Here is a 25,386-nt window from a genome sequence, read left to right on the forward strand (position 1 = left end):
AATTTTTTTTGGTAGAAAATGTTGTATTACAAAGCAGTTGTTCATAAACGGGTGATTTAATTGGATTTTTCACATTTAAAGTCGTAACATTCTTTGTGTTTAGCAATTCTGAGCACCAGTGGAATGATTTTGGTAGTAGTTCACCATCATCCCTATCTAGAAATGGATTAGTGAGTGCATTCAAGTCAGTCATTCAACAGGCATATATTAAACACCTACTATGTGCCAGGCACTGAGTTAAGCACAAGAGATAGGAAAAAAAAAACAATCCCTGTTCCCAAGGTGCTCAAAGTCTAATGCAGGGAGACAGCATGCCAACAGCTGTATACAAACAAGATATAGATGGGAAAATCACAGAGGGTGGATGCTAGAATTAAGGTGGATGAGGAAAGACTTCCTGAAAAAGACAAGATTTTATCTAGCACTTGAAGGAAACCAGGAGACAGAGATAAGGAAGGAAGAGAATTCCAGACCTAGGGGACAGCCAGTGAAAATTCCCAGAGTCAGGAGATGGAGTGTCTATGTGAGAAACAGAAAAGAGGCTAATATCGTGGGATCCCAGAGTATATACCAAGGAAGTAAGATGGAAGAAGACTGAAAAGTCGGAGGGGGCCGGATTCTGAGGGGCTTTAAAGCTAACATATATTTAATCTGGAGTTTATTAAATGGGAAAGGAGGTGTGACGTGGTCAGACCTATGCTTTAGAAAGATCAATTTTATAGCCGGGTAGAGGATGGACTGGATTAGGATGGGATTTGAGGCGAGGAGATCAATTAGGCTCATACCTCTGCATAAATGCATCTTAGAATGGGAGGAAATTCCAAGGCCATGTGGTATCCTAGATTCCTAACTCAGAAGTTAAAAAGATCTGTCTTTTGTCACTCTTTGGGCAATGCCTTGGCCCTTTCCTTCTTTAGTATGGAAATTAAAGGCTATTATCAGAAGAATGTATGACTAGGAAAAAAGAAGGCCGGGTTAGTTACTGGGTGGGAGGGATAATTGATAGCTTTTGTGATCCCCTGGTGCCCCTACAGTGTCAAGATAGTTAAAGGAAAGCAATAGGTTGGGCCCCTCCTGTGGCAGATTTATAAAAGAATTTCCATTAGTTAGTCAGGAATTAATGGACTGCAATTTTGTACTGTTAGAGTATTTATTTCAATCAGGTCATAGGTTTATTAGAATACTGGAATAAATTAAAGCCACCAAATATAATTAGATTTAAATAATATAAGAGATCTCCCATACAAGGGTAGTAAGCATTCACTTGCCCAACAATCATTTATTAAATACCTACTATATGCAATCCACTGTGTTCTGGTTATAAAGACAGACATGATGTCGTCTCTGTCCAAAGTGACACTTTGAAAATTTCCAATGAATTGTGCTAATTAGCAATAATATAGAGAATGGTCTTTCCAAACATTCTATGTGTTGAGTTACAGTGAATGCTACTGTATCTCTAGTGACTCAGGATAGGATCAGTTTTTTACTCTTAACAAATGTGGTTTTTGTTTTGTTTTGATAGGAATAAGGAAGTTGTTAAATATCTGTTAAATCAAGGAACTGATGTTACTCTTCGGGCAAAAAATGGATATACTGCTTTTGATCTAGTCATGCTGCTGAATGATCCTGGTATGTTATTATTGAAATGTTGTCCTTAATTAAATATACCTTTACTTAGTTATTACAAATTAATTTCTTCGATGTAATTAATCAGTAAATGTTTAAACATTGGGGATACAAAAAGAGGTAAAAGAGACAATCCTTGACCTCAAAGAGCTTCCAATCTAAGGTGCCAGACAACCTTCAAATAAATATTTACAAAGCATGCTATATACAGGATAAATAGGAAATAATTAACAGAGGAGAGTATTGGAATTTAGAGGGGTCGGGAAGGCCTCCTATAGAACATAGGATTTTAGTTGGGATTTAAAGGAAGCCAGGGAGGTCAGGAGGTGGAGCAGAAGAAGGAGAGTATTCCAGGCATGGAGAACAGCTGTCTTCTTGGTGGAACAGCCAAGAGACCAGTTTCACTGAATGGAAGAGTATGTATCGGGAGTAAGAGGTAAGAAGACTGGAAAGGCAGGAGAGGCTAGGGTATAAAGTCGAGCATTTTGTATTTGATCCTGGAGGCAATCGGGAGGCTCTGGTGTTTACTGAGTGAGGTTCTGGGGGGAGTGAAGGGCGTGAGGGGTTGACATTATCAGACCTGTGCTGTAGGAAAACGACTTCAGTGGCTGAATGAAGGGTAGATTGGAGTGAGGAGAGACTTGGGACAGGCACACACAGCCTTAAGGTTGTTGCAGTAATCCAGGCATGAGGTGATGAGGGCAGAGTTTTTTATGCCTAAATTTTTAAAGAAGAAGACCTCAAGAATTTTTATTTTCAACTATATTTTAGTTATGCTTTTGCTCAGTTAGTTGTAATTTCATTGACCTAATTGACCTAAAGAGAGTCCTGGGCTAGAAGTCAGGAAAACCTGGGTTCCAATCCTGCCTGTGACCCTGTGCAAGCCACTTTAACTCACCTGACACAACCTTCTAGGATTTAGAAGGTAACATGGTATAGTAAAAAGGATATTGGTTCTGAAATCAGAGGACCTGGCTTCAAATACTACCTTTGATAGGTTATCCCAAAAGGTCTTGGACTCATGATAATATTTAGAGTCAAAATGTCTTCTCTTGCATTTATAGATACAGAACTTGTACGGTTGTTGGCATCAGTCTGCATGCAAGTCAGTAAAGACAAAAGCAAATCAATCAGCCAGTCGTCTTTGCCCCATTCCAGGATCAGACCATCCTTGAGTGTCCCGGTGTTGCCAGATGACAGAGGCGGATTGAAGGTTTGCTTTTTTCCTTTCTTACTAGTGAGGAATATACCATGTGTAGGTAGATGGTGAAGCTGTAACTTGGTTATCCAGGACCTAAGTATGCATTGCCCAACGAAAGAGAAAAGAGTGTGTGTAACCAGTAGACTTTTGCTTCAGGCTTGTTTTCTTGCATTAAGTGGCAGCATTTCGTAGAACAACCTTTTTTTCCATAGCCGGCAGTTGGATCTTTCTGGAGAAATTGAAAGCACTATGTCTATTATTTGATTATCTGTGGTCTCTGTTGCCCCATTTCTTTGCATTATAGTCAGGAGTATACTGTAGTCACTAAAGAATCAGCACTTACGTATTCTTCTGTGGGGGGTCCCCTACAAAAATGTGAGCTATGTTCAATAAGACCTCACTTATCCAGAGATCAGTCAGTCACCAAGTTTTTATGAAGCACCTACTATGTGCCAGGCTCCTAAGAGATAGGGATACAAACAAAGGCAAAAAAAAAGACCCTTGCTCTCAAGAAGCTCACGTTTTAACAGGGGAAACAACATACAAACAACTTTGTATGTACAAAACATATCCAGGGCAAATTGGAGACAAGCTGAGGGATGGAAGGCACTAATACTAAGGAGGATCCAGAAAGACTTCTTGCAGAAGGTGTGAATTTTTGAAAGAAACCAGGCAAAGCCAAGAAAGGGAGCATTCCAGGCCTTGGAGGCAGTCAGTGAAAATGCCCAGAGTCAAGGGAGGGAGCGTCCTATTTGAGGAACAGCATGAAGGACACTGGAAATGGAAGGGAATTACATGTTAGAATATTGGAAAGGTAGGAAGGGTCCAAGTTATGAAGGGCTTTAAAAACCTAGGATTTTATATTTAATCCTGGAGGTGATAAAAATTTCAACACCTTTCCATTGTGCTTCATGATATGCAAAGCACTTTCCTTGCCACAAACCTAAGGAAATTGAGACTCTGAGAATGCAAATACATTGCTTCTGATAACATAGCTGATAAGTATCAGAGCCAGGACTTGAAACCAAGTTAAGGGATCATAGATTTGGAGATAGAACCTTAGAGATTAAACCACCCAGTTTTCTTACAAATGAAGAAATTGAGGCCTCCAGAGGTTAAGTGAAGCATCCAGGGTCACAAAGGAAGTGGCAGAACCCAGAAAGTTTTTATTCTAAGTCCAAGGCTTTTTTCTATTATATCACTCTGTGTGTGTATACATATATATATATATATATATATATATATATATATATATATATCCCCTTTGAAAATGTAAAGTATGTAAGGATATATTTCTAAAAGATTCTCTTTAAAAAAGATTAAATAAAAAAAAAGTTTTGACACTTGAAAGGGCACCTCCATTTATCAGGTAAATACCCTATTGGAAAAACTTCCCATAAACATGCTGGGTGTCCGAGGGAAGTTGGCCTGTAGTTCAGAAAGACTATCTGTGAATAATTCACATACACAAAGTCAGGAGTTAATTTTGTTAATATTTTCTAGATGATCTGGACCATCATTGTTTGGAAAAAACTTTTTCGTCCAAAGTGAGGTCTGTTCTATTTTTTGGTATTGTCTAGACTTGTGGTTTTTACCATTATAGGGAACCCCTGGTGAGGAGGGCCCCTCACCAAGGTAGAGGGCGAATGTCCTGTTATTTCTAGTCTTAGATCTCTTCCTGGGGCACTGAGAGATTAAATAACTTGCCCAGGATCACACATGCTGTATGTGGCAAGGGATAGACTTGAACAAACCAAGTCATTAAGGTTTTGAGGTCAGGTCTACCTGTTAACACCACACTGTCTCTATGCATCTGTTGTGTATCCCTGAGAATTCTGTGTAATTTGTGGTATTCTTTACAGAGACCAAGAAAAGGTTCATGAAACAAAGTGTAAATGGGTCAAAAGGTACCTAAGATTTTTCTGAACGGAAGAGATTGGGGACAGTAATTATTTATAGGAGGAAAAATAGGGAAGAGGATGAAAACCTGGTTAGATATCAGACTGAAGAAACACTGACTGTTAGACATTTAGAAAAAAGAAATCAAGTAAAAAAAATTGAAAGGTAGTCTTAAAATTTAGCCAAATGTCCTGAGAGGAGATTGTTAGGAAAAAAGAAACAAAATTGATAAACTAATTTCAATTCTAGAGATTCTTCTTACATAACTGTGCCAGATTATTTGAAGCCCACACTCCAACTTCACAATCCAAACCTGCTCTCAATACATATCTGATTAATATGAGCATATCATTATGCCATGACTTGATAGACAACTTTTGCAAACTGAGTTTGCTTGAAATTATAGTTTTTTATTCCCAGGCAAATACTTCGAGTAAACATGAATCAACTCTTAGGCTTTTCCCCCTAATTTGCCTTTGCTTCAAAAATTAAGATTATTCAGTTAATTTAATGAATATATAATAAATACCTTCTGTGTTTCAGGCACTAAGGACTAGGAATACAGAAATAAAACATTGTACTGGGAAGATCCAACTTGTATATAAACAAGGAAATAGGTTATCTGAGGAGGGCTTATCTTGACAATGATAGGAGGAAAAATGGGGTAGGGGAGAATGAGAATGAACCTGAATGGGTAATATTAGATTGAAATACTGACAGTAGACCACTTATCATAAAAACTGAAAAGTGACCTTTGACTAGTAGCTAAGGGAATCAGAGAAGACATCATGGAGTAGGTGGCCCCAGAACTGTCCTTTATATGAAAATATAGTTTTCATTTGTCTGCTAATTTGGGCAGAGTCTATTCCAAATCTGAGAGACAGCCTCTATTAAGACTTGGAGAAGGGAGAAAGATTGCTGAATTTGGACATTTATGTTATTAGATGGAAAAAGGAACCCAAAATAAGGACTCTCTTAAAATGAATGAAAGTGGTCCTTGCTAGCTGTTATTGGAAATCTCTCTCTTACCATCTGTTGTTCTAGAAAACTTACAGGATATAATCTAATTAAGTGGAAACAAGCTACCTCCAGCTTCCAGAATATCAGTCAGTGAATTATTGAAGAAAGGCAGGACTTGGTACAGTCTGAATCACCTGTATTCATTATTTTAAACACCAATTCACTGATTTCATTATTGTGTTTATACTGGGTAGCAGACATAGGACCCAAAATATTACACCTCTACTAAACTGTAATCTTCTTGAGGCCAAGGGCTGCTTTTTATCTTTGTATTATATTCAGCTCTTAGCACAGTGTTCTGCACACAGTAGGCACCTAATAAATGCTTGTTGCAATTGTTGACTTAAGATGGTAAGAACCCTTGGGGGGGAAAATAGAGACATTTCTTTAGGTTTTTCAAAGAAAATACAATATTCTCATTCTAGTCTTGGATCTCTCTTAGATTTAGGGTTGGAAGACACCTTAAAATTCATCTAATCCAACCTCTCATTTTACAGATTGAAGATACAAGTTCAGTTAGGGGCATGCTAGGTGGATAGAGTGGTGAACCTGGAGTCAAGAATGCTCATCTTTCTGAGCTCAAATCTGACCCCAGACACTTATTAGCTAGGCAAGTCACTTAACCCTGTTTGCCCCAGTTTCCTCATCTTTAAAATGATATGGAGAAGGAAATGGCAAACCACTCCAGTATCTTTGACAAAAAAACAAACAAACCCTAATGGGATCACAAAGAGTCAATAGGGATTGAAAACGACCAAACAACAACAAAGTTCAAAGGAATTAAGTGACTCATCACCTAGGCAGTATGTAATAGAGCAGGTATTCAGACTTGTTTTTGCTGCCTCTGAATCCATTGTCTTTTATTCTACATCATGAATGTCATGGAATTCTTCTGGTCCTCTGTTTCTGCATTCCTAAAGTAAGTCTTACATCTTCTTTGCCTACTTCAGATAACTGCTGCATAGATCAGTGGAGATAATATATGTAAAGTATATTATTTCAAATCTTTAAAATTACTGTCTCTAATGAAGCAATAGCTCAAGGGAAAAATATGAATATATAGCTAATCTGATTGTAGCCTAACCAAGCTTTTATTGGGTGCCCCTTCCTCAGTCATGGTGGAATAGAATGTCCAACAGATTTCGAAAGCTCAAGTTGACCCAAACGTTACATCGGGGGCTTTCCAGTAATCATCCTGTGCCTTTCACCGATGAATCTGAACCATCCCTGGATTCTACAATGAAAGCAGTTCCCCAGGATGAGACAAGAAATTCTGGAATTCCCGACATTGCTACCCAAAGCAAGGATACGGGTAAAGTGAAAACTGTGCAATTGAATACACTGTTTTCCCCCCACTGGTCTAAGACTGTATGACTATCATTATTGAAATTCAGAGAAAATTTAAAAAAATAAGTGTGAGTCTTGTTCCTATAATTCAAAGAAGAGAAATATTCCTTAAGGAGCTGAACGAGAGAGAAGACTTGGAGGGAAACAAGATAGCTGTCATTCAAGTATTTGAAGAGGAATGATCAAGCTTATTCTCCTTGATTGGAGAGGAAAGATTAAGAACAGTAGCTGGAACTTCCAGATACAGATTTGGGATTGATATAGGAAAAAAAATCTTCCTAATAATTAGAGCTATTCAAAGTCTTGGGATTTGGGATGCCTCAGAGGAGAATATGAGTTCCCTCTTTGATCTCTTCAGGCAGAGGCTAACTGATCACTCACTGAGAATGTTGGAGAAAGGTTTTGGTCAAGTACAGATTAGACTAAACAGACTCTTGAGGTCTCTTCCAGTTCCTAGTTTGGTGATTCTGTGAAAATCCCTATGGATTTTATAGCCATGACTGCCCCATGTTGTCCTTGTGGGGTTGGTTTTTTGATACCAATTATAACACTTTACATTTTTTACTGTTCATATCTATCTTACTTTTAGCCCATTACACCAACCTATCAAGATCTTTTGATATCTAATTCTGTTATATGGTGTATTAAGTATCTATCCCGTCATCATTTACACACTTGATGAATGAACCATGAGTGCCTTCAATGAAATGTTAGACAAAAGTACTGAACAGAATGAGGCTGAAGAGGAAGCCATGGGGCTTACCACTAGAAATATATCTCCTGGTTTACAGTCATCTATCAGACAACATGGTTTAGTCAGTCAAGTTCAAACACACCTGGATGATCATCTGTCACAGCCTCTTTACAAAAGACTCTTGCCTTGTGCATGAGGTTGGACTAGGCCCCCTTTGCTAACCCTAAGGTACTGTGTTCCTGGGTGACCCTATTGCCATATATGTAATGTTGTATTTCCTAATTCACTTTTGGAAATCTCAAAAAGATTTATTAAAATTTTAGATGCTTTTTTCAATTAAGAAATTGAATATTATTAAAGAGATAAAAATCTAAAAGTGAGTATTTTCAGAATTAAAAAACTGAGGCTTATACTTTCATTCATATTAAGTCCCAGGGATATTGATCATCAAGTTTCTGAATATATCTATTTTGCTTTTCAGGTACTACCAATACAAGGATTGAAAAAGAAGATACTTTATTGACAACAATGGTAAGTATTTTGAAATTATCATGTATTTCACATTAATTTTCTCCATTATGGAATGCAGCACTGAAATGGGCTGATGCTTAAAGGTTCCTAGCATCAGTCAGCACCAGATTCCAGTAGAAGGTAGACCAGTGAGGCCCTGTCTGTCTTCCCTATCATTTCTCACAGTCTTTTCATCTTTAGCTCCAAAGCTTGTTATTACTACAACATACTCTGAAATATCCATCTGCCTAAATGGCCTTCTCACCCTTGAAGATCCCTCTGCCATGACAGCTCCCTTTTTGCACTAGTGAGTTCCTCCTGGGGCCACCACTTAATAAGGGGTCCAGGTTAGCCAACCTTCATTTCCCTCCCAGCTGTGCTTCTGAGTCTTTGGACTCTCACAGGGTACCCTGAACCTCTCACCCTTATCCCTTCCCCCTGTCCCAACCTGGACTTTCCATCTCCCTGTTATGTGTTCCATTCCATTAAACATAGCTTCCCAAAGTGGGTGATACTAGGCTTGGTCTCAGATGTAGTTGGGGGGGATGTTGAATAAAAATAAGGGGACAAGGGAAGCATAAGGAAAGAAGAGAAGAGAAGATTTTGAAAAACCTTTCCTATCATCTGTTGTGGAACAAAATTAATGGTGATTACATTATTTTCCAAATAAACACAAACAAAATGCAAGTTATAACCAATCAGTGGTCAAGTCCACTGACAGGTCTTAACAAGTGTTGGCAGGTGAGTATGTTGAGAATTATTGGGATATCCAGTGTGCATTGGCAGGAATCTGTGCGTGTAATGACTTGTTTATAATATGATACTATATGGTTACATGAGGCAATACTGTGTCATCAAAATTTCAATGCAGGAAAAAACTCACAAGTTTACTATAAATTATTAAATTGAAGATATGTGATTTTTTTAAAAAAGATTTTATAGTTTTTTGAAATGATGCAAATTTTAAAAAAACGGTTAAAGGATGTAGATTTCCAGAGGGGCGCTGAGTAATTTTTTTAAAAAGAGGATGGTAAGCCAAGTAAGTTTGGGAACTTCTACATTAGAATGTTGTTATTTGTCCTTCATTATCAAAGAGGGCCATGGCATCATTCCTTGAGAATGGGGATTATCTTTCTTTTTCCTTGTATTTGTATTCCTAGCACTTAACACAGTGCTTGGCACACAGTAAGCACTTTAAAAGTACCTGTTGTCTGCCTTCCCCCTGTCCTCTCTTTCTCTTTCCATTCTTTTAGTTATTGCTTGTTACATTTGTTGGCCACAATTTCCTCAGTTTAAAAATAGGGATGAGATGAATGTAATGAAAATGTAGTGAATGAGATAAAGATTTTGCTTTTTGCTATCCTTAAAAAAGTTTTAAATTAGATTATTACTTTGAATCTGACTTATTGATTCCTCCTCTACCTTCACCAATGAGTTATTGTATATTTTCTAAGTTCCTCTGTTTTGTGGATTATTCAGATTGTTAGATTTGGTTTTAGTAAAGGTTAGAATACTATTTTAATTTTCAATTCAATAAATTCCACATTTATTAAGCACCTACTATATATAAAAGGTAAGAGGCAGGGTGGAAAAGTGGCTAGAGGTGGCTCATAATAAAAAAAAAAAACCTGGATTCAAGTTCCGCTTTTGATACAAACTGTTGTTTGGTCCTAGGCAAGTCACTTAAACTCTCAGTGTGTAGGCAGCGCTAAGATTATAAGTGGCAGAGAAAGTACCAACTTGCTTTAGTGGAGGGAGTTTCCTCACCCAACAGTTCCCTATATAAATGAAATCACAGGTCCAATCCCTATGCAAATACAATATAGAAGATGTGTGCCAGGCTCTGGGAATACAGAGTAAAAGTCATAATTCCTTAAGGAGAATTCAGCCTTTTGGGATGATGAGATACGTACACAAATATAGCATATGAGCAAGTTTAAATGCAAAAATTATTTCAGTCATACTTTGGCAGTTAACTTTTATTTTTTTTTAATTATTTTATTTTTAATGTATGGAATAAAACAAGCATTTTCATAACAAAAAAGATGATTGCACATGAAACTACAAATCTACTATGCACAACTTTCTATTCCTTTCAAATACACAACAAAATTATCATGTACATTTATTTTCTTCTCTCCTTCTGCCTTATAGGTGGCTACTGTTAAACACAAATAGGTATATAGATGTGTAAAATCATCCTATACATACTTCTATTTACCGGTTATTTCTCTGGATATGGATAGCATGTTTCTTCATATGTCCTTTATAGTTAGTTTGGGTATTTGTAATAGTCAAAATAACTTATTCAGTCAAAGTTGCTCTTAAACAATATGCTGTTACTATATAAAATTAAATGCCATCTCCTTGACAAGATAATATTCTAGGTGCTGGGTGTACAAAACAATATGGTCATTGTTCTCAAGGTACTTAGAATCATAGTGTCAGAATCATAGACTGAGAGCTAGTAGGGATCATAAGAATCTAGCCCCCTGTTTTAAAGATGAGAAAACTGAGGAGCAAAGAATGTAGGTGAGTTGCCCAGGGACATAGCTAGTAAAAGAAATAAGATTTTAACTCAGGTCTTCTTTACAGTTAATTTATATTTTATTTTATTTTCTCAATTATGCATAAACATTTTTTTTTAATTTTGAGTTCCAAATTCTCTCCCTCCTTCCCTTCCCCCCTCTCCCTTAAAGCAATTTGATATGGATTATATATGTGCAAAATATTTCTGTAATAACCCAGGTCTTCTCAATTTCATATCTAGGGCTGTATCCACTGTGTTATGCTGCCTTTGTAACTTAATAGGGGAAATACACATGTCCACACATTTTGGGGGTTTGTGAGTTTACTTGATGTCTTTCTACTTTATTGAAGTTTAATTGTTTAAATTAATTTTTTCACTGACTCTCTTGTATTCTCTAAATAAGTCATATCAACTGCATACAGAATGCTTTCAAAAGGTAAATTGCAATAAGGGTAAAAGGAGATCATGGTATGAAGTACTTTTATGATACTTTGATATTCCCAACTCCACCTTCCCTTACCATCAGCCTCTTCACATCCATATCTTTCCACTCTAGAACCAAAGAAACTGTCATTAGCTTTTCTAAAATCAGGTTTGTTTTCTGTTTCAGTTAAGAAATGGTGCTCCTTTTACTAGACTCCCAAATGACAAACTGAAAGCAGTGATTCCTCCTTTCTTACCACCTTCAAATTTTGAGCTGTGGAACTCGGATCGGACTCGGATAAACAGAGATGGTTCCACAGATCCAATGAAGACTACGTTACCACAAAGATCTGTCAAATATCATCCTGTTGGCAGTGGAAACTCTGACATTGTAAGTAATGGAGTTCCACAGTCCAAACTTACTTGTGATTACATTGTGATATCATAGAAAAATAAACACTAGAATTTGAGTCAAAGAGCTGGGTTTGAGTCACAGCTCTTCTATGTAGTAGCTATGTGACCACAGGCTATGTTACTTGATTTATTTTTTTAATTAAATTTAACTTTTTTTAAATTAATAAGCATCTGCCACCCCTCTCAAACAATAATTCAGATTCTATCATGACTTTTAAAATACTTGAAGGAAAAAGGTTTAATGCAAACTTCTTCCTTAAAAAATAAACTGAAGTCATGTTGCACTACATCTTGATAAATGTGTAATTCATTCCCCAAACATTAATTAAGCACAATGCTGAATTCTGGGGACAATTAAATAGTCCCTGCCCTTAAGCATTCCTTTGGTGGAAACAACATGTTTACAGATAAGTAAATCTAAAACACATATAAAGCAATTTAGGGTCAGAGGCAGTAACTACTGGGGCAATCATGTGTAAGGTAGGAAGTGGCACTTGTACCTAATTCTGAAGGAAATGAAGAATTCTAATCCATCAGCAAGCACATACTTACTATATGCCAGACATATTTTAAGAGGTAGAGGTGAAGAAAGGGAGTATTTTAAACACTGAGAGCAGCCTTTGCAAAAGCACAGAAATGGAAGAAGAATTGTCACATATAAGGAACAAGAAGTAAGTCAGCCAATTTGGACGGAATGTAAAGGAGAGTAAAGGTAGGCTGGGAGAAGCTCATGAAACGCATTAAATGACAAAAAAAGTTGGTATTTTATCCGAGAGTTTAATAGGGAACCATTGGAGATTTTGTTTGTTTTTATCAAGGAAGTGATATGTTCAGACCACGACTTTCAGAAATACCAATATCTGGAAATTGATCAATTGGGGAATGACTGGACAAGCTATGGCATATTATTGTAATGGAAAACTGTAGTGTTATAAGAAATGACTAGCAGAATGGTTTCAGTAAAACCCAGGAAGATGTACACAAACTGATGCAAAGTGAGCAGAACCAGGAGAACATTGCACACAGTAACAAAATTAGAGGATAGTCAACTGTGAATGACTTAGCTGTTCCCAGGAACACAGTGATCTAAGACAATTCCAAAGGACTCAAGATGAAAAAAGCTATCCACATGCAGAGAAAGAACTGATGGATTTTGAATGCAGATTGAAGAATACTTTATTTTTCCTGGACTTTTTTTGTTGTTGGTCAGTGTTTCTTTCATAGCATGATTAATATGGAAATATGTTTTGAATGACTTCACATGTATAACGTATATGCAATCGCTTACTTTCTCGATGGGAAGGGATAGGGAGGGAGAGAATTTGGAACTCAAAATTTAAAAAAAAACATGTTAAAAAAATTGTAAGATGCTACAAAATGACAAACATTTCTACAGAGCTTTGAGGTTTCAAAAGTGCTTTATGTATTTTACTTCATTTGATCCTGTGAGTAGATGCTTTTACTATCCACATTTTACATATGAGGAATTTGAGACTGAGAGAGGTTGAGTTCCCACAGCCGGTGAGTATCAGAGGCAGAATTTGAACGCAGGTCTTTCTGACTCCAAGCTCAGCATTCTATCTGTTGTATCATCCAAAAAGGGGCCAAACAAGTAGGAGAACAAAGAGAAGGGAAAGTCAAGAAAACCCAGCAGGAGAAGAGTGATCAATAAAGACAAATGTTGCTGAAAGGTCAAGTAGGATAAAAATTGAGAAAAGGCCATCTGATTTGACAATTGGCCACTTTGGAGAGGACAGTCTCAAATTTAGTAATGAGGTCAGAAGTTTGATTGCAGGGGATTGAGGTATGAGAGGAGAGGCGAGAGGTGCAGACTGCTTTTTCTAGAAGACTGTTGGTAAAGTGGGGGGGGGGTGGAGAGAGAGAGAGAGAGAGAGAGAGAGAGAGAGAGAGAGAGAGAGAGAAACACAATAATTTGAAGAATTTCTAGGGCCAAATAAAAGTTGGAGTTGTTTTTTAAGGATGAGAGAGACTCAAGTATATTTATATGGAATGAACCAGTCGATGGGGAGAGTTTGAAAATTAGAGAAATATGAGATGATTATGGAGGCATGTTGCAGGAGGAGATTAAGGGGATAGGACCAAGAGAACATGAAGTATTGACCTTAGTAAACAGAAGGGCTACCTTTTTTTTTTTTTAATCAGAGATTGGAATAAAAGGAGGAATGGGGAATGTCAAAGACTTTGAGATGTAGAAGGGGGTAAAGAATAAGCTCATGAAAAACTGCTTCAGTTTTCTCAGTAAAGTGTGAGGGGGAGGGGAGGCTGGAGGAGAAAAGAGAAGCTTTGGAACAGTTTGGGGAATACGATGGAGAGTCAGTAAAGAATAAAAGAAGTGCCTTGGGTGTGAGGGCACACTCAGCTGAGATTAATTAACATGAGTTTATAATGATCCCAGTTAGAAAAGTGGTATGACTTCCAATTCTAATGATTTTATATATATATATATACATATATATATATGTATATATATAACTAGCTCTGTTTCTCTTGAGATACTAGTATGGGATGTCTTTTCATATGATCTGATCTAATTTCATATTCAGAATTTATTTCATATTGAGACCAGATAAATATAGATGGTCTGACTGGCTTTTAATTTGGTATAGAGTAAAATCAGACCCCTAACTGAATCATGTATCTCACCAAGTGATCATCCAGTCTTTACTTGAAGGCATTAGCTGCTTCCATTTTGGGTCAGCTCTTATTGTTAGGTTGCCTCCAGTCCTACTCTGATGCCTCCATGTGATACTAAGGTGACCCTGGGTTCTTGAAGGTATGCTAGCAGGGCACAAGCTCTGACAAGTTGTTCCATTCTAGGAAGGCTTCTAATGCAATTCCAGAAATGGACTTTGAGGGCCATTTTAATTAAGATTGTAAAGACTCATCGTAAATAGTCTGGCCACTTGGTATTGAACTCTTTGGCCATGGCAACCCATGAAACAAATAAAAATATGAAGTGTCCCTCAGTCCTTTGTAGCTCCGTTCCAATTCTATAGTCACAGTGGTAAAAGTGAGGTATTGTTGGGAAAATGGAAAAAGGTTCTAAGAATCACACAGATAGAAAAGAAAGACACAGTAGATGGGTGGATGGATGGATGGATGAAGTATTTAAGTGTTTACTGTGTGTTAAGCACTGAGGATACAAATATGTACACACAAGATAGACCCTACTCACTAGGAATTTACATTCTTATGATGAAAGATAACACATAAAGGGAAACTGGTAGGAGAGGAATATGATGAGAATGATAACCAAATTAGAAGCAACAGGTTGTAAAAATGGTGGTCAAGAAATGACATGGAGGCCTGGTTCCCAGCTAGATAACGTGAAAGCTCACATCCCTTTTAGACTGCCAAATTGATCATTGTTTTTCTATATGTGAGATCTTTGTCCTCCAGCTGATGAGTAGACATATTACTAGAGAAACTAAATCATATCAATCTTGACGTTCTTGCTATTAATGAAAGAAGAGCATGCAGGGAAGATGCCACCAAATCCAAGGATGGCTAACCAATTCTCAGACAAACAAAGTAAGGAGTTAGTGGCATTGGTTTTTTTCACATTTCCAAAGACAAACAAGAAACATCATCCATTGGACACTTACTCATCTCATATTGTACCACTCATGATAAGCATTTACAGAAAGACCATCATGATAATTTTAGTTTATACGCCAACATTTAGTACATCAGAGGGAGTAGAAAAAATCTATAAAGGACTTAAGTACTTCCCAATTAAATCAATATATACTTTGTTATTTGGTAACTTCTATGCAAAGATAAGAATATGGGATAATGGTAGATGATATGTTAGAAAACCTGGGTCAGCAGTTGCAGACGCTTTGTGCCTTGTGCCTCACTTATGTATCTCTATATCATGAATGCTTTTTAAAAGAAGAAATTGAGGAAGCAGTAGACATGGCAAGCACCAAATAACTTCACGAAAAATGAAACTAATTATAATGGGATAAACAGAAAATGGGGGAGGAGGTCCTAACATGGGCATCAAATCAGCTTTTGGAGGCTATTTGTGTAATTTTCTACTTAAACTGCTCATTTTGATGTTGTTGCGTAATGACTTTCATGGAATTTTATAAATGAAAAAAATCTGTTCTTCATAAGTCTTCGTAAGTATTTACCCTCCTTGTCATCAATTACAGATTTCCTTTTTATCTATTGGAGTGGCCACTAGATGGGACCATAGTGTACAGAGTGCTGGGTCTGGAATCAGGAAAGACCGAGTTCCGTTCCAGCCTCAGACACTTACTACCTGTGGGACCCCGAGCAAGTCACTTAATCTCTGTTTGCCTCAGTTTTCTCAACTCTAAAATGGAGATAACAGTAGCACCTTCCTCCCAAGGTTGTTGTGTCATTCAAATGAGATAATATTTGTAAAGTGCTTAGTATAGTGCCTGGCACGTAGCAGATGCTTAATAAATGTGGTTTCCTTCCTTGTCTGAAAGTTTTATATCTATTTGTATAAGTGGGATGGGGGGGTAGGAAGACTATACTAAGTATAAATATACTGAAATACACGTATTACTCTTTCAGACATCTGTCAGGCCTGTTAAATTTCCATCTGTCACAAGAAGCCCTACTTCTCCTACAAATTCAGGAAATTTCAACCAATCACCCCACTCTTCTGGTGGGTCCAGTGGCATAGGTGGAATTAACAGACATGGTGGAGAACTCCATAACAGATCAGGTATGTATTTATTTTTTCAAATTCATATAAGAAATGAAAAAACACCAAAAAAAATGCTCAAACTTTATAGAAATAGAATCTTTAGATTTCTTTTTTAATTGTTCTGTTTGTTTTTATGTCACATTCATTTTCAAATGTAACCCTCCTCTCTTCCCTATGCAAAGAGACATCCTCTTTTCCCACAGAATGAGAAAATAAGTGGAAAATGAGCAGTTCAGCAAAACTGACTGGTACATCAACGGAGTCTGAAGACATGCGCGATGAGAAATGTAGAATCTTGAGAGCTGAAGGATAATCTACTCTTTTATCTGCTACAGGGATTAGCTCTACATTCTATAATATCCCTTACAAGCAGTAATCCAGCTCTTGGTTGAACATTTCCAGTACGAGGGAACTCACTACTAATTAAGGAAATGTATTCCATATAAATATTGTAAATTCTTTTTAATATTAAGGCAATATTCGACTGTCTATAACTTCTACCCATTGTTCCTAGCTCTCCCCTCTGAAGTCAACCACTTTATCCCTCATTTATGAGATTTGTAAACAGCATCCATCTTCCCCTGTCATCACCACTAGTATTCTTTTCTCCAAGCTAAATATCCCAGGGTTCTTCAATTAATTTTTGTATGGCAGGTTTGTTGTTTGGAATCCCTTTACCATCCTCATTGCCTCATCTCTGGACTCATTCCAGTTTTTCATTTTTTCTCCAAAAAAACAAGACACTTAGTTGTTGGATGAGCCCTTTTAGCTATAAGCATGAGAAGTACTATAGACGGCATATGCTACTTAATCACATCATAACTTTGTTTCTTCTGTATTTCCTAAAGGTTTTGAAATAACCTAGAATCATATTGTATGTGGTAGATTATGTCTGGGTTTAACATCTACTGTGTTAAATAATTTATCTATGATTATACAGCCAAGATGTAGTAAAGGCAGGACTTAAACCCAGGATTTCATCCCTCCAAGGCTGATCCTCTATCTTATATACACCATGCTACCTCTCTTTTGTTTTTAAGTATTGAAGGTGAACTATTTGGGCTTTACTTGGCAGAATTACTTTTAAAATATCCCTTTAAAGCAAAATTTTTAAAAACAGGAGGCCTGAGGTCTCCTTTTTCTAGTCTTTGCTGTGTCTCAAAAAATGAGACAACTTTGAGAGTATCAAGATTGTAGGGTAATTATAATTATCTGGGTCTTTCTGCTACCTGTTATTTAGTTTGGTTGGTGGTTTGCTTTTGTCAAGACTCATATTTGCTCCCTCAGCATTAACTTGATACCTGTTGTGGGATTCTAAAAAAGTTTTAGGGCAAAATTGGCACACAAAAATACTATATAAAATGAAATCCTTTGAAATGATTCTCATTTATTAGATATTAATTCCTTCATATTTGAATGCCAGTGTCTGACAAATACAAGTAGTAAGTTGGTGCTATTTTTTGGTTGAAAAGAGAATTTTTTCCAATGACTCCAAATAGCATTCTGCCTGTGGTTCATACTGAACTCTGCTGTTCTAGAGCTGACAGTTTTACTTTTTTTTTAAGGGAGAGTGGGGAGTGTCATTTAAGGAGAGGAACACATTTCTTTTTTTCTTAGATTTTTATTTATATCTTTTAGTTTTACATCATCTAGCTTTCACTTTGTATCCCATTTCTTCCCCTTTCCCAGATGACCATCCCTTATAATAAAGGAATTTTTCTTTAAAGAAAAAGGTGAAGAGAAAAAAAATACCTCAGCAAAACCAATCAATATATCAAAGAAAATTTGACATCATATGCAATATTCCTCCCCCATGCACCTTGCACTTATGCAAAGGAATAGATTGAAGCATTTTCTCATATTTCTCCTCTCAGGTCAAGTTACTTCTTTATGAATTTTGCAACATTTGGTTTTAATTGTTTTGTGGTGATTGTCCTTTTCATCTACATTGGTACAATCATTGTGTGTATTGTTTTCCAGGCTCCGCCTACTTTGTTTTGTCTACATCAGCTCACATATGTCTTTTCATGCTTCTCTGTACTCACCATGTTCATTGTTTCTTACAGCACAGCACAATAATATTCCACAACCTGCCAAGGTTGATTTAACCATGTCCCAATGGAAGGGCATGACTACTGAAGGCAACTGAACTGTTTCTAATTCTTAGCCATCACAAAAAGTGCTGCTATCAATATTTTGGTGTATACGGAGCCTTCTTGTCAGTGACTTCCTTATAGTATAAGCCTTGTAATATATACCCTTGGGTCGAAGGGTACGAGCATTTTAGACACTTAACTGTATAATTTCAAATTACTTTCCAGAAAATTGCTATCAGTTCATAGCTGGGGAGAGCACATTTTGATAGGGTGGGGCCCCCTCTGTTGTACTATTTTTGTCATTTCCCTTGTACTGCAATAATCATGTAAAATTAGAATTAGGATGGGGAGATTAAATGAGATGCTATTGCCACTGACATGTACCCATTTCATATATTTCTTTATAATTCCTTAGGTGGCAGCATAGATAGTGTTTTGTCCCAAATTGCAGCACAAAGGAAAAAAGCCGCAGGATTATCTGAACAGAAATCCAGTCAACAGTATAGTCCAGTCTGTACAGTTCCTGGGTCCACCCTGCCTGATGTCCAGGGTTCTCCAATTTCGGGCAACATTCATAGTGGAAAGGTGTTTGTTACCTTATGCCTTCCCCGTGTTAACATCAGCAGTACTAACCCAGGACCTGAATCTATGTTGAACCAGGGGGAGTAGAATATTTAATGCAAATAAGGCATTGATACCTGGGGCAAGGTAATTTTATGAAATCACATCTTTGCTCAGTGGAAGAGCCATTTACTCCCTCTGGTTCTGTATAGAATCAGGCCCAGCGCATGCATGCTCAAGTTGGAATGGAACATCAATGAGTGCATGTTGTTTACCCCTCTGTTTTTATGTAGTTGCTGTCACTGCTATGGAGCCCTCTTGATTGATTAGGAAGCTGCCAAACCTTCTTTGAATTATAGTAACTTATTCTGATTACTTCAGCACTAGAAACTCTTTTTTTCTCTCTTTGCCCTGTTATTTTTGCTGGGAGATATAATAGTATATAAACTTAAGGGTCATAATGGAGGCTGCTGTATATTTACATATGATTAGATATTATATAGTGATTATTTATATTGTATAATCATTTCACAGGTATACCCTGCTTTAAGGAAACTTAAATGCACCCAAATACAAATTTCAGAAAATTATTTCCTTAATATATAGTAACTGATGTCCCTGATCAAAAACATTACTGGAACCTTGTTGGACTTAATAAAATTAAGTACCAACATCTGTGGTTGAAGATTCTTATTTTTAAAAGCATTTAAGGGAGATAAAATATCAATACCCTGGCATTTTAAATGGAAATACTTTACATAAAGATGGTTTCTCTTAGTCTGTTGAGAAGGAAATGTAGTGGAAAGACCCCTGGAGTAGGAAGGAGAGTTGACTTCTTGCCATAGCTTTGCCATGTACTGTGGGACACTGAACAAACTACAAGTGCTCTTCAAATTATAAATATCTATACAAATGGATTTTCTTTGTATGTTTCCATAGGTAGAAAGTGAAAGACATCCCACTGGGTAAAACTTCTCATGTAAATTCAATTCTAAGAGAACAGTTTCAGAAGTTTGGTATGATGGCTACAGTTATAGCTCTGATCCTTAGCAACTGTGTGACTCTGCGCAAGACCCCTAACTCCCCTAAGCATCAATTTCCTCATCTAAAAGATGGATTTAATACTGTCTGTAATATATGCCTTGGTTAAGATAGGACCCTATCTTAAGAGCTGTTAAGAGCTGAGGAGTAAGGCTACCCTTTTCTCTGAAATAAAGAGGAAGAAGTAATGCTGACAAACTTTTGAAGAGTGAAGAAGGTTGAGGGAGTTCTTATCAAATGGCCTCAACAGTTTCAGTGTGGTCGGAAACCAAGTTATCTCCTATAAGCTAGGGAGGGTGTGGGATCTGAAGTAGAAAAGAAAAGTTTGGAACTATCACCATGGGGGATAAGGAAGGGAAGTAGTACTCTAGAGAGACTGCCAAGCAGTTGAAGTAACCTATCATAAATTTCATCAGTTTAATTTTGTGACTTACTCCAGCAATCCTAAGCAGCCTGAAGTAGAGCAATCAGTAGTGGCAGCTGAGCAGAGGTGTGCTGGTAAATGTTTAGCAACCAGCTCTCTGAATCATTAACATTTTGTCAATTACTTTATTAAGTCTAACCAACAAAAAAACCCCCAATCAATCAAGCCCTGATTTGTGACATTTGTCAATTTTTGGAGTGTAAATAAATGCTCCTATTGAAAATTGATCAGTTGGCTCTTACAAACCATCTGGAGGGCAAGTGAGTGATCTACAGTGATGGTGAACACACAAAATAATACAGTTTTTAAATAGTTACACAGTAGTTTTTAGATACATTTTTCCTTAAAGTATAAAGTAAATGATGTGAAAATAAAGTATAAAATGAATAATGTCATTTTATATTCAATTCAATTACAATTCAAAAACTTTTCAGTGCTCACTAGGTGTTGGGTGATAACAATAAATAAGACTGTCTCCACCTGTCATTGAGTATGTGGTCTAATGGGGATAAACGACCCATGTTTTTACAAAATCACAATAAAAACAGAGGAGGATAAATGCATACAAGAAATACAAGTTCTATATGAGTTTCAGGGGGCAAAAGATAACAGTATCTCAACAGCAAGGGAAGAGAAAATGAGAGGAAAATGAAGTTCTTAAAGTCACTAGCTTAAAATTTAGAAAACTATCATATTTTTTATACAAAAAACTTAAATAATAAGGCATGTAAAAGTCTTATTTTTGAATGGTTAAAAACTAGCATGGTCCAAATATTAGAAAACAGAAAGTAGTATTGGACTAGATAATGAAGCAACAAGCAGTTATTAAGTGCTTACTGTGTGCCAGACGGGGTTGTAAGTGCTAGGAATTCAGAAAAATAATACAAAACTAGTTCCTGCCCTCAAAGACCTTACATCCTAAGGATGGGATGGCAAAGCCTATGTAAATAGGAACATAGAAGAGATATAGAAAATATGTAGAAGGTAAGTTTAGAGGAGTTTTGTAATTCAATCATTTCTCTACCTCTCCATTTAACACAAAGGAAGAAAATTAAGCTATAGAGATAGCTAGTGACTTGCCCAAGGTCATGTGGCTAAATAGAGGCAAAGCAAAGTAGAACCCCAGGCTTTACTTAGCTAAAGTCCAGGGCTCTTTCCACTATACCACATTGCCTCCTTGTCTCAGTGGATATATATCTATATCTATATCTATAGGTATCTATAGATAGAGATATATATTACCAGTAGTTTTATTAAGCAGTTACAACTCTTAATTTTGCATTTGATTAATAGTACTTTTCATATCCTTGTTTAGAAAATGCTTGTCAGATTCAGTACCTGCTGGATATATCCCTGTGTATTTCAGTGATTGCTAATTCCTTTCTTTGGCCTTTGTTTTTGTCCAATTGTATTTTTACTTTTATTTTTGCATCAGAAATTAGAGACAAGCAAAAGACCTCTCTCTGGGACCTCAACTACCTCCAAAAGCACCTCACCAACACTTACCCCATCTCCATCCCCAAAAGGGCACAATGCGGAATCCTCTGTTTCCTCTTCCTCATCTCATAGGCAGTCTAAGGGGAGCGGTGGTTCTAGCAGTGGAACTATTACTGATGATGGTAAGTGACTGCTGAATACATCAGAGTGCATGGGAGGGGGAATATATGTATGAGGTACCTAAGCGTAATCATTTCAAAGAAATTAGGAATTTTAAAAAATGTTACGTTCCATAAGTTCAGGGCTCAGGATCAATGCGAGCTCCATCACATCTACAGGGAATGGTCACTTTGTCTTTGGATTCACCTCAATGGCAGTAATTTTTAATAGTATCTGAAAAACAAACCTGAATTATAATGCTCAGGACAAGGTCCATTTCCTTCCACTCTCTGTTTCTTTCACCCTGCTTTTAAAGCAGGGGTTCTTAACCTGGGATCCTTGAGCTTGTTTTTAATATTTCAATAACTATATTTCGATGTAATTGGTTTCCTTTGTAATCCTATGTATTATATTGTATCGCACACATTATAAAATACTATTCTGAAAAGTGGTCCATGGGCTTCACCAGACTGCTAGAGGAATCTGTGACACAAGAAAGGTTAAGAACTTCTGCTTTAGAGGCTAATCCCTTAATCTTTTTTCCCTTCTGCACTTTTTTTCATGCATTCCTACAGTATATTTACCAATTCTTTTCTTCCATTCCCTAGTCTCCTAAAAGCCATCCTCAAGCATGTCCTCAAGCATGGTCAATTATTACTATAGTTTGACTCTAAGGAATAGCCTTTTCATATGAATTCTTTCAGTAATGTCCCTGAATACAGTTTGTTCATGCTGAGGTCAAAATGTCTTCAGCATTTGCTTTAGCTCAGAGAAATCGGTGGTCAAGGCATAACAATTAAAATTTAATCTTAGAAGAAAAACAAGTTAGCTGAGTATTGAAAACTCTTAGAACTTTTTGCTTTTAGAGTTGGCATTTTAAAAATAATAGGTCAGAGTTAAGGTTGATCCTGATGCTTCTAGATTTGTGTGCAACGTGATATCTTTTACCCAATTCTTAATTTGTATTATTTTGAATCTTTCCCTCCTTAAGATGAACTGACTGGAATCCTTAAAAAATTATCACTTGAGAAATATCAGCCAATTTTTGAGGAGCAAGAGGTAAGAGTTTTATCCATTTTACATGTCTTTACTGTGGATCTAAGAACATTATCTATTAGTACATTTTAATATAATATTGTCAGTTAAAAGGTTGAAGAAAGATGAATAACCAGCATTATGTGGAGATAATTAATATTTATAACTAATCAGAATCATTCAATTAGAGAGAAAGTCAAGGGAATTATTTCTCTGTTATATTTGAATTCTGTTATGACAGCTATTTCTGGGAAGGACTGAGCCCTTTGCTCAAGGCTAATGTAACACATGGATTACATAAGATACGCGTGATAGTGGAATTTGAATTGCCATGTTTGAATATTTAAGATATTCTCTATATTACTGTCTTTGTGTTTATTAATTAATTAATTTATTTGTTTACAATAACACCGAGGTAACTAAAAAATATCCTTTCTGTTTTTAATTAAGAACTACATAGATACATTATGTGACTTATGTGAGGTTTCACAGGAAATAAATGGCAAATTCAAGATTTCTAATTTGTTCTTCCCTGATTCTTGAATTTATTCTTGAGTCCTAAAATCTGTTTTCTTCCCTTTCTGCCAAAGGATGGGAAGACAGGGATAGTTTTCTCCATTACAATTTCTGAGCTGCTCTAGACTCACAGTTACCTCAGTCAAAGAAAATGAAAATGAAGGATGAATAGTTAGGTAAGACAGAGAGATCTATAAGCACTACTCTTCGACCATTGGTCATATTTCTTGTGTCCCACTTTTGTCCTCCATAGCTTCATTTCCATAGAAGTTACTGTAAGGCAATTGCTATGGACTTTTTTCTCCTAACCACTCCAGAGTAAATACTTCACCTTAAGTTTTGACCTAGAACTCTTTATATAGTCTTAAGACTGAAGATTTACAGAAGAAAATGATAAACTTAAGGCCTGAAATGAACTTTTAACTCAGCTCTTTGGAGTCTCTGTGGTTCCCATGAATTATTAACATAAGTGTATATATTTTTCGTTCCTAACATGGTCTTTTACATGTCTCTTATGATCTTATAACATCCTATTTGGCATTATAGTCATCGGACAGTTAGAATGTATTCATATACATGTTGTATCTCCTACCAGATTGAGTTAACACAGAATAGCAAGTGTTTCCAATGGTGAGCAGTAGGAACACAGGCCTGGCTGAGTGCCAAACATGGCTCCAGAAGCTTTTAGCCACAGACAACTTTAGCAGGGAAAGAGCAGAAAAATACCAATAGCATACTCCCCAGATTTCCTAATCAATGGTGACTTGCAGAGAGAGCTGTATGGAGGAAATGAAACAGCAGGAGAGAACAGGGGAAGCCTATAAGAGCAACACAGCATCACAGTGCAGTGCCCTCAAGTTCCTGGCTGTTTCTGCATTACTATTGCTGGGAAAGACAGCTGGAAGCATGAATGGGGTACATTTTTGTTTCCACTGGGTAACTATTTAGTTCCGTGATTGTGTGGTTGTGTTGCTGTGGACTCCAGACATAGATCATACCTAAAAGGGAAGGTGAGTAAAGTTGAGATGTATCTAATATTACATATAAAAGAGTTGCAAATCTGAATTCTCCCACTGGGTTCACAGTCTCCAACTCTGGAGAGTAATATTGCCTGTGAACACTTGAGTGTTGTAGATTGGAAAAGCCATTAGGGTAGGAGCTGTGTCATAGTCATCTTCATAGCTTCCTCTGTCCCTGGCATAATGCATTGTATAATGTAGGCAATTATAAATAGTTAATGAAAATTCATTCCCAGGATAGGTGATTTCAGAACAAAGTAAGTAATTTATGTGAGAATTACATATTTTTACACTGTTTTTCCTCCTTGTTTGTGAGGGTCCAAAATGTTCATTCTTATAAAGGTCTAATTCCTCTGACTGTGTCATTACAATTTTAGTATGAATTATCTTGGAGGAGTTCCAAAATTTAGGAAATTTAAGCTGAAAGTTAAAACCAGCAAAAAGGACTTAAATGGAACGAATTTCCATCTAATCATGTCTATTATACTTTAATTAACATTCTCTATCATTATATAAAAAAACTTTCCTATTTTTTGCTCTTGAAAGATAATGTATTTGTCTTTTCTTCAAGAAGACACTTCTGTGTGAAAACTTTTAACCTATCTTTTTCCTTCCTTCTCCTCTCTTCTTATAATCTTCAAATCTTTTCTTATGCTGCCTTACTGCCATCTTGTCTTCTTCATAGTTCTGCATTTGTATCAAACAATTAAATAACCACATATT

General features: G+C 36.6%; 1 protein-coding gene across 3 annotated transcripts in view; it reads left to right on the forward strand.

The window, feature by feature from the left end:
• ANKS6 (ankyrin repeat and sterile alpha motif domain containing 6) overlaps positions 1-25,386 on the forward strand; it is an 85,021-nt gene that overhangs the window by 30,998 nt on the left and 28,637 nt on the right. For all 3 annotated transcript variants that reach the window (XM_072604782.1, XM_072604788.1, XM_072604794.1), the window contains 9 exons: positions 1,526-1,632; positions 2,694-2,842; positions 6,863-7,061; positions 8,272-8,321; positions 11,441-11,644; positions 16,240-16,393; positions 18,887-19,056; positions 21,933-22,116; positions 23,085-23,152. In XM_072604782.1, the coding sequence (XP_072460883.1) occupies positions 1,526-1,632; positions 2,694-2,842; positions 6,863-7,061; positions 8,272-8,321; positions 11,441-11,644; positions 16,240-16,393; positions 18,887-19,056; positions 21,933-22,116; positions 23,085-23,152 (1,285 nt within the window). The remainder of the gene's footprint in view (positions 1-1,525; positions 1,633-2,693; positions 2,843-6,862; positions 7,062-8,271; positions 8,322-11,440; positions 11,645-16,239; positions 16,394-18,886; positions 19,057-21,932; positions 22,117-23,084; positions 23,153-25,386) is intronic.

The sequence above is a fragment of the Notamacropus eugenii genome, chromosome 1, assembly GCF_028372415.1.
Source record: "Notamacropus eugenii isolate mMacEug1 chromosome 1, mMacEug1.pri_v2, whole genome shotgun sequence".
NCBI classification, from domain to species: Eukaryota; Metazoa; Chordata; class Mammalia; order Diprotodontia; family Macropodidae; genus Notamacropus; species Notamacropus eugenii.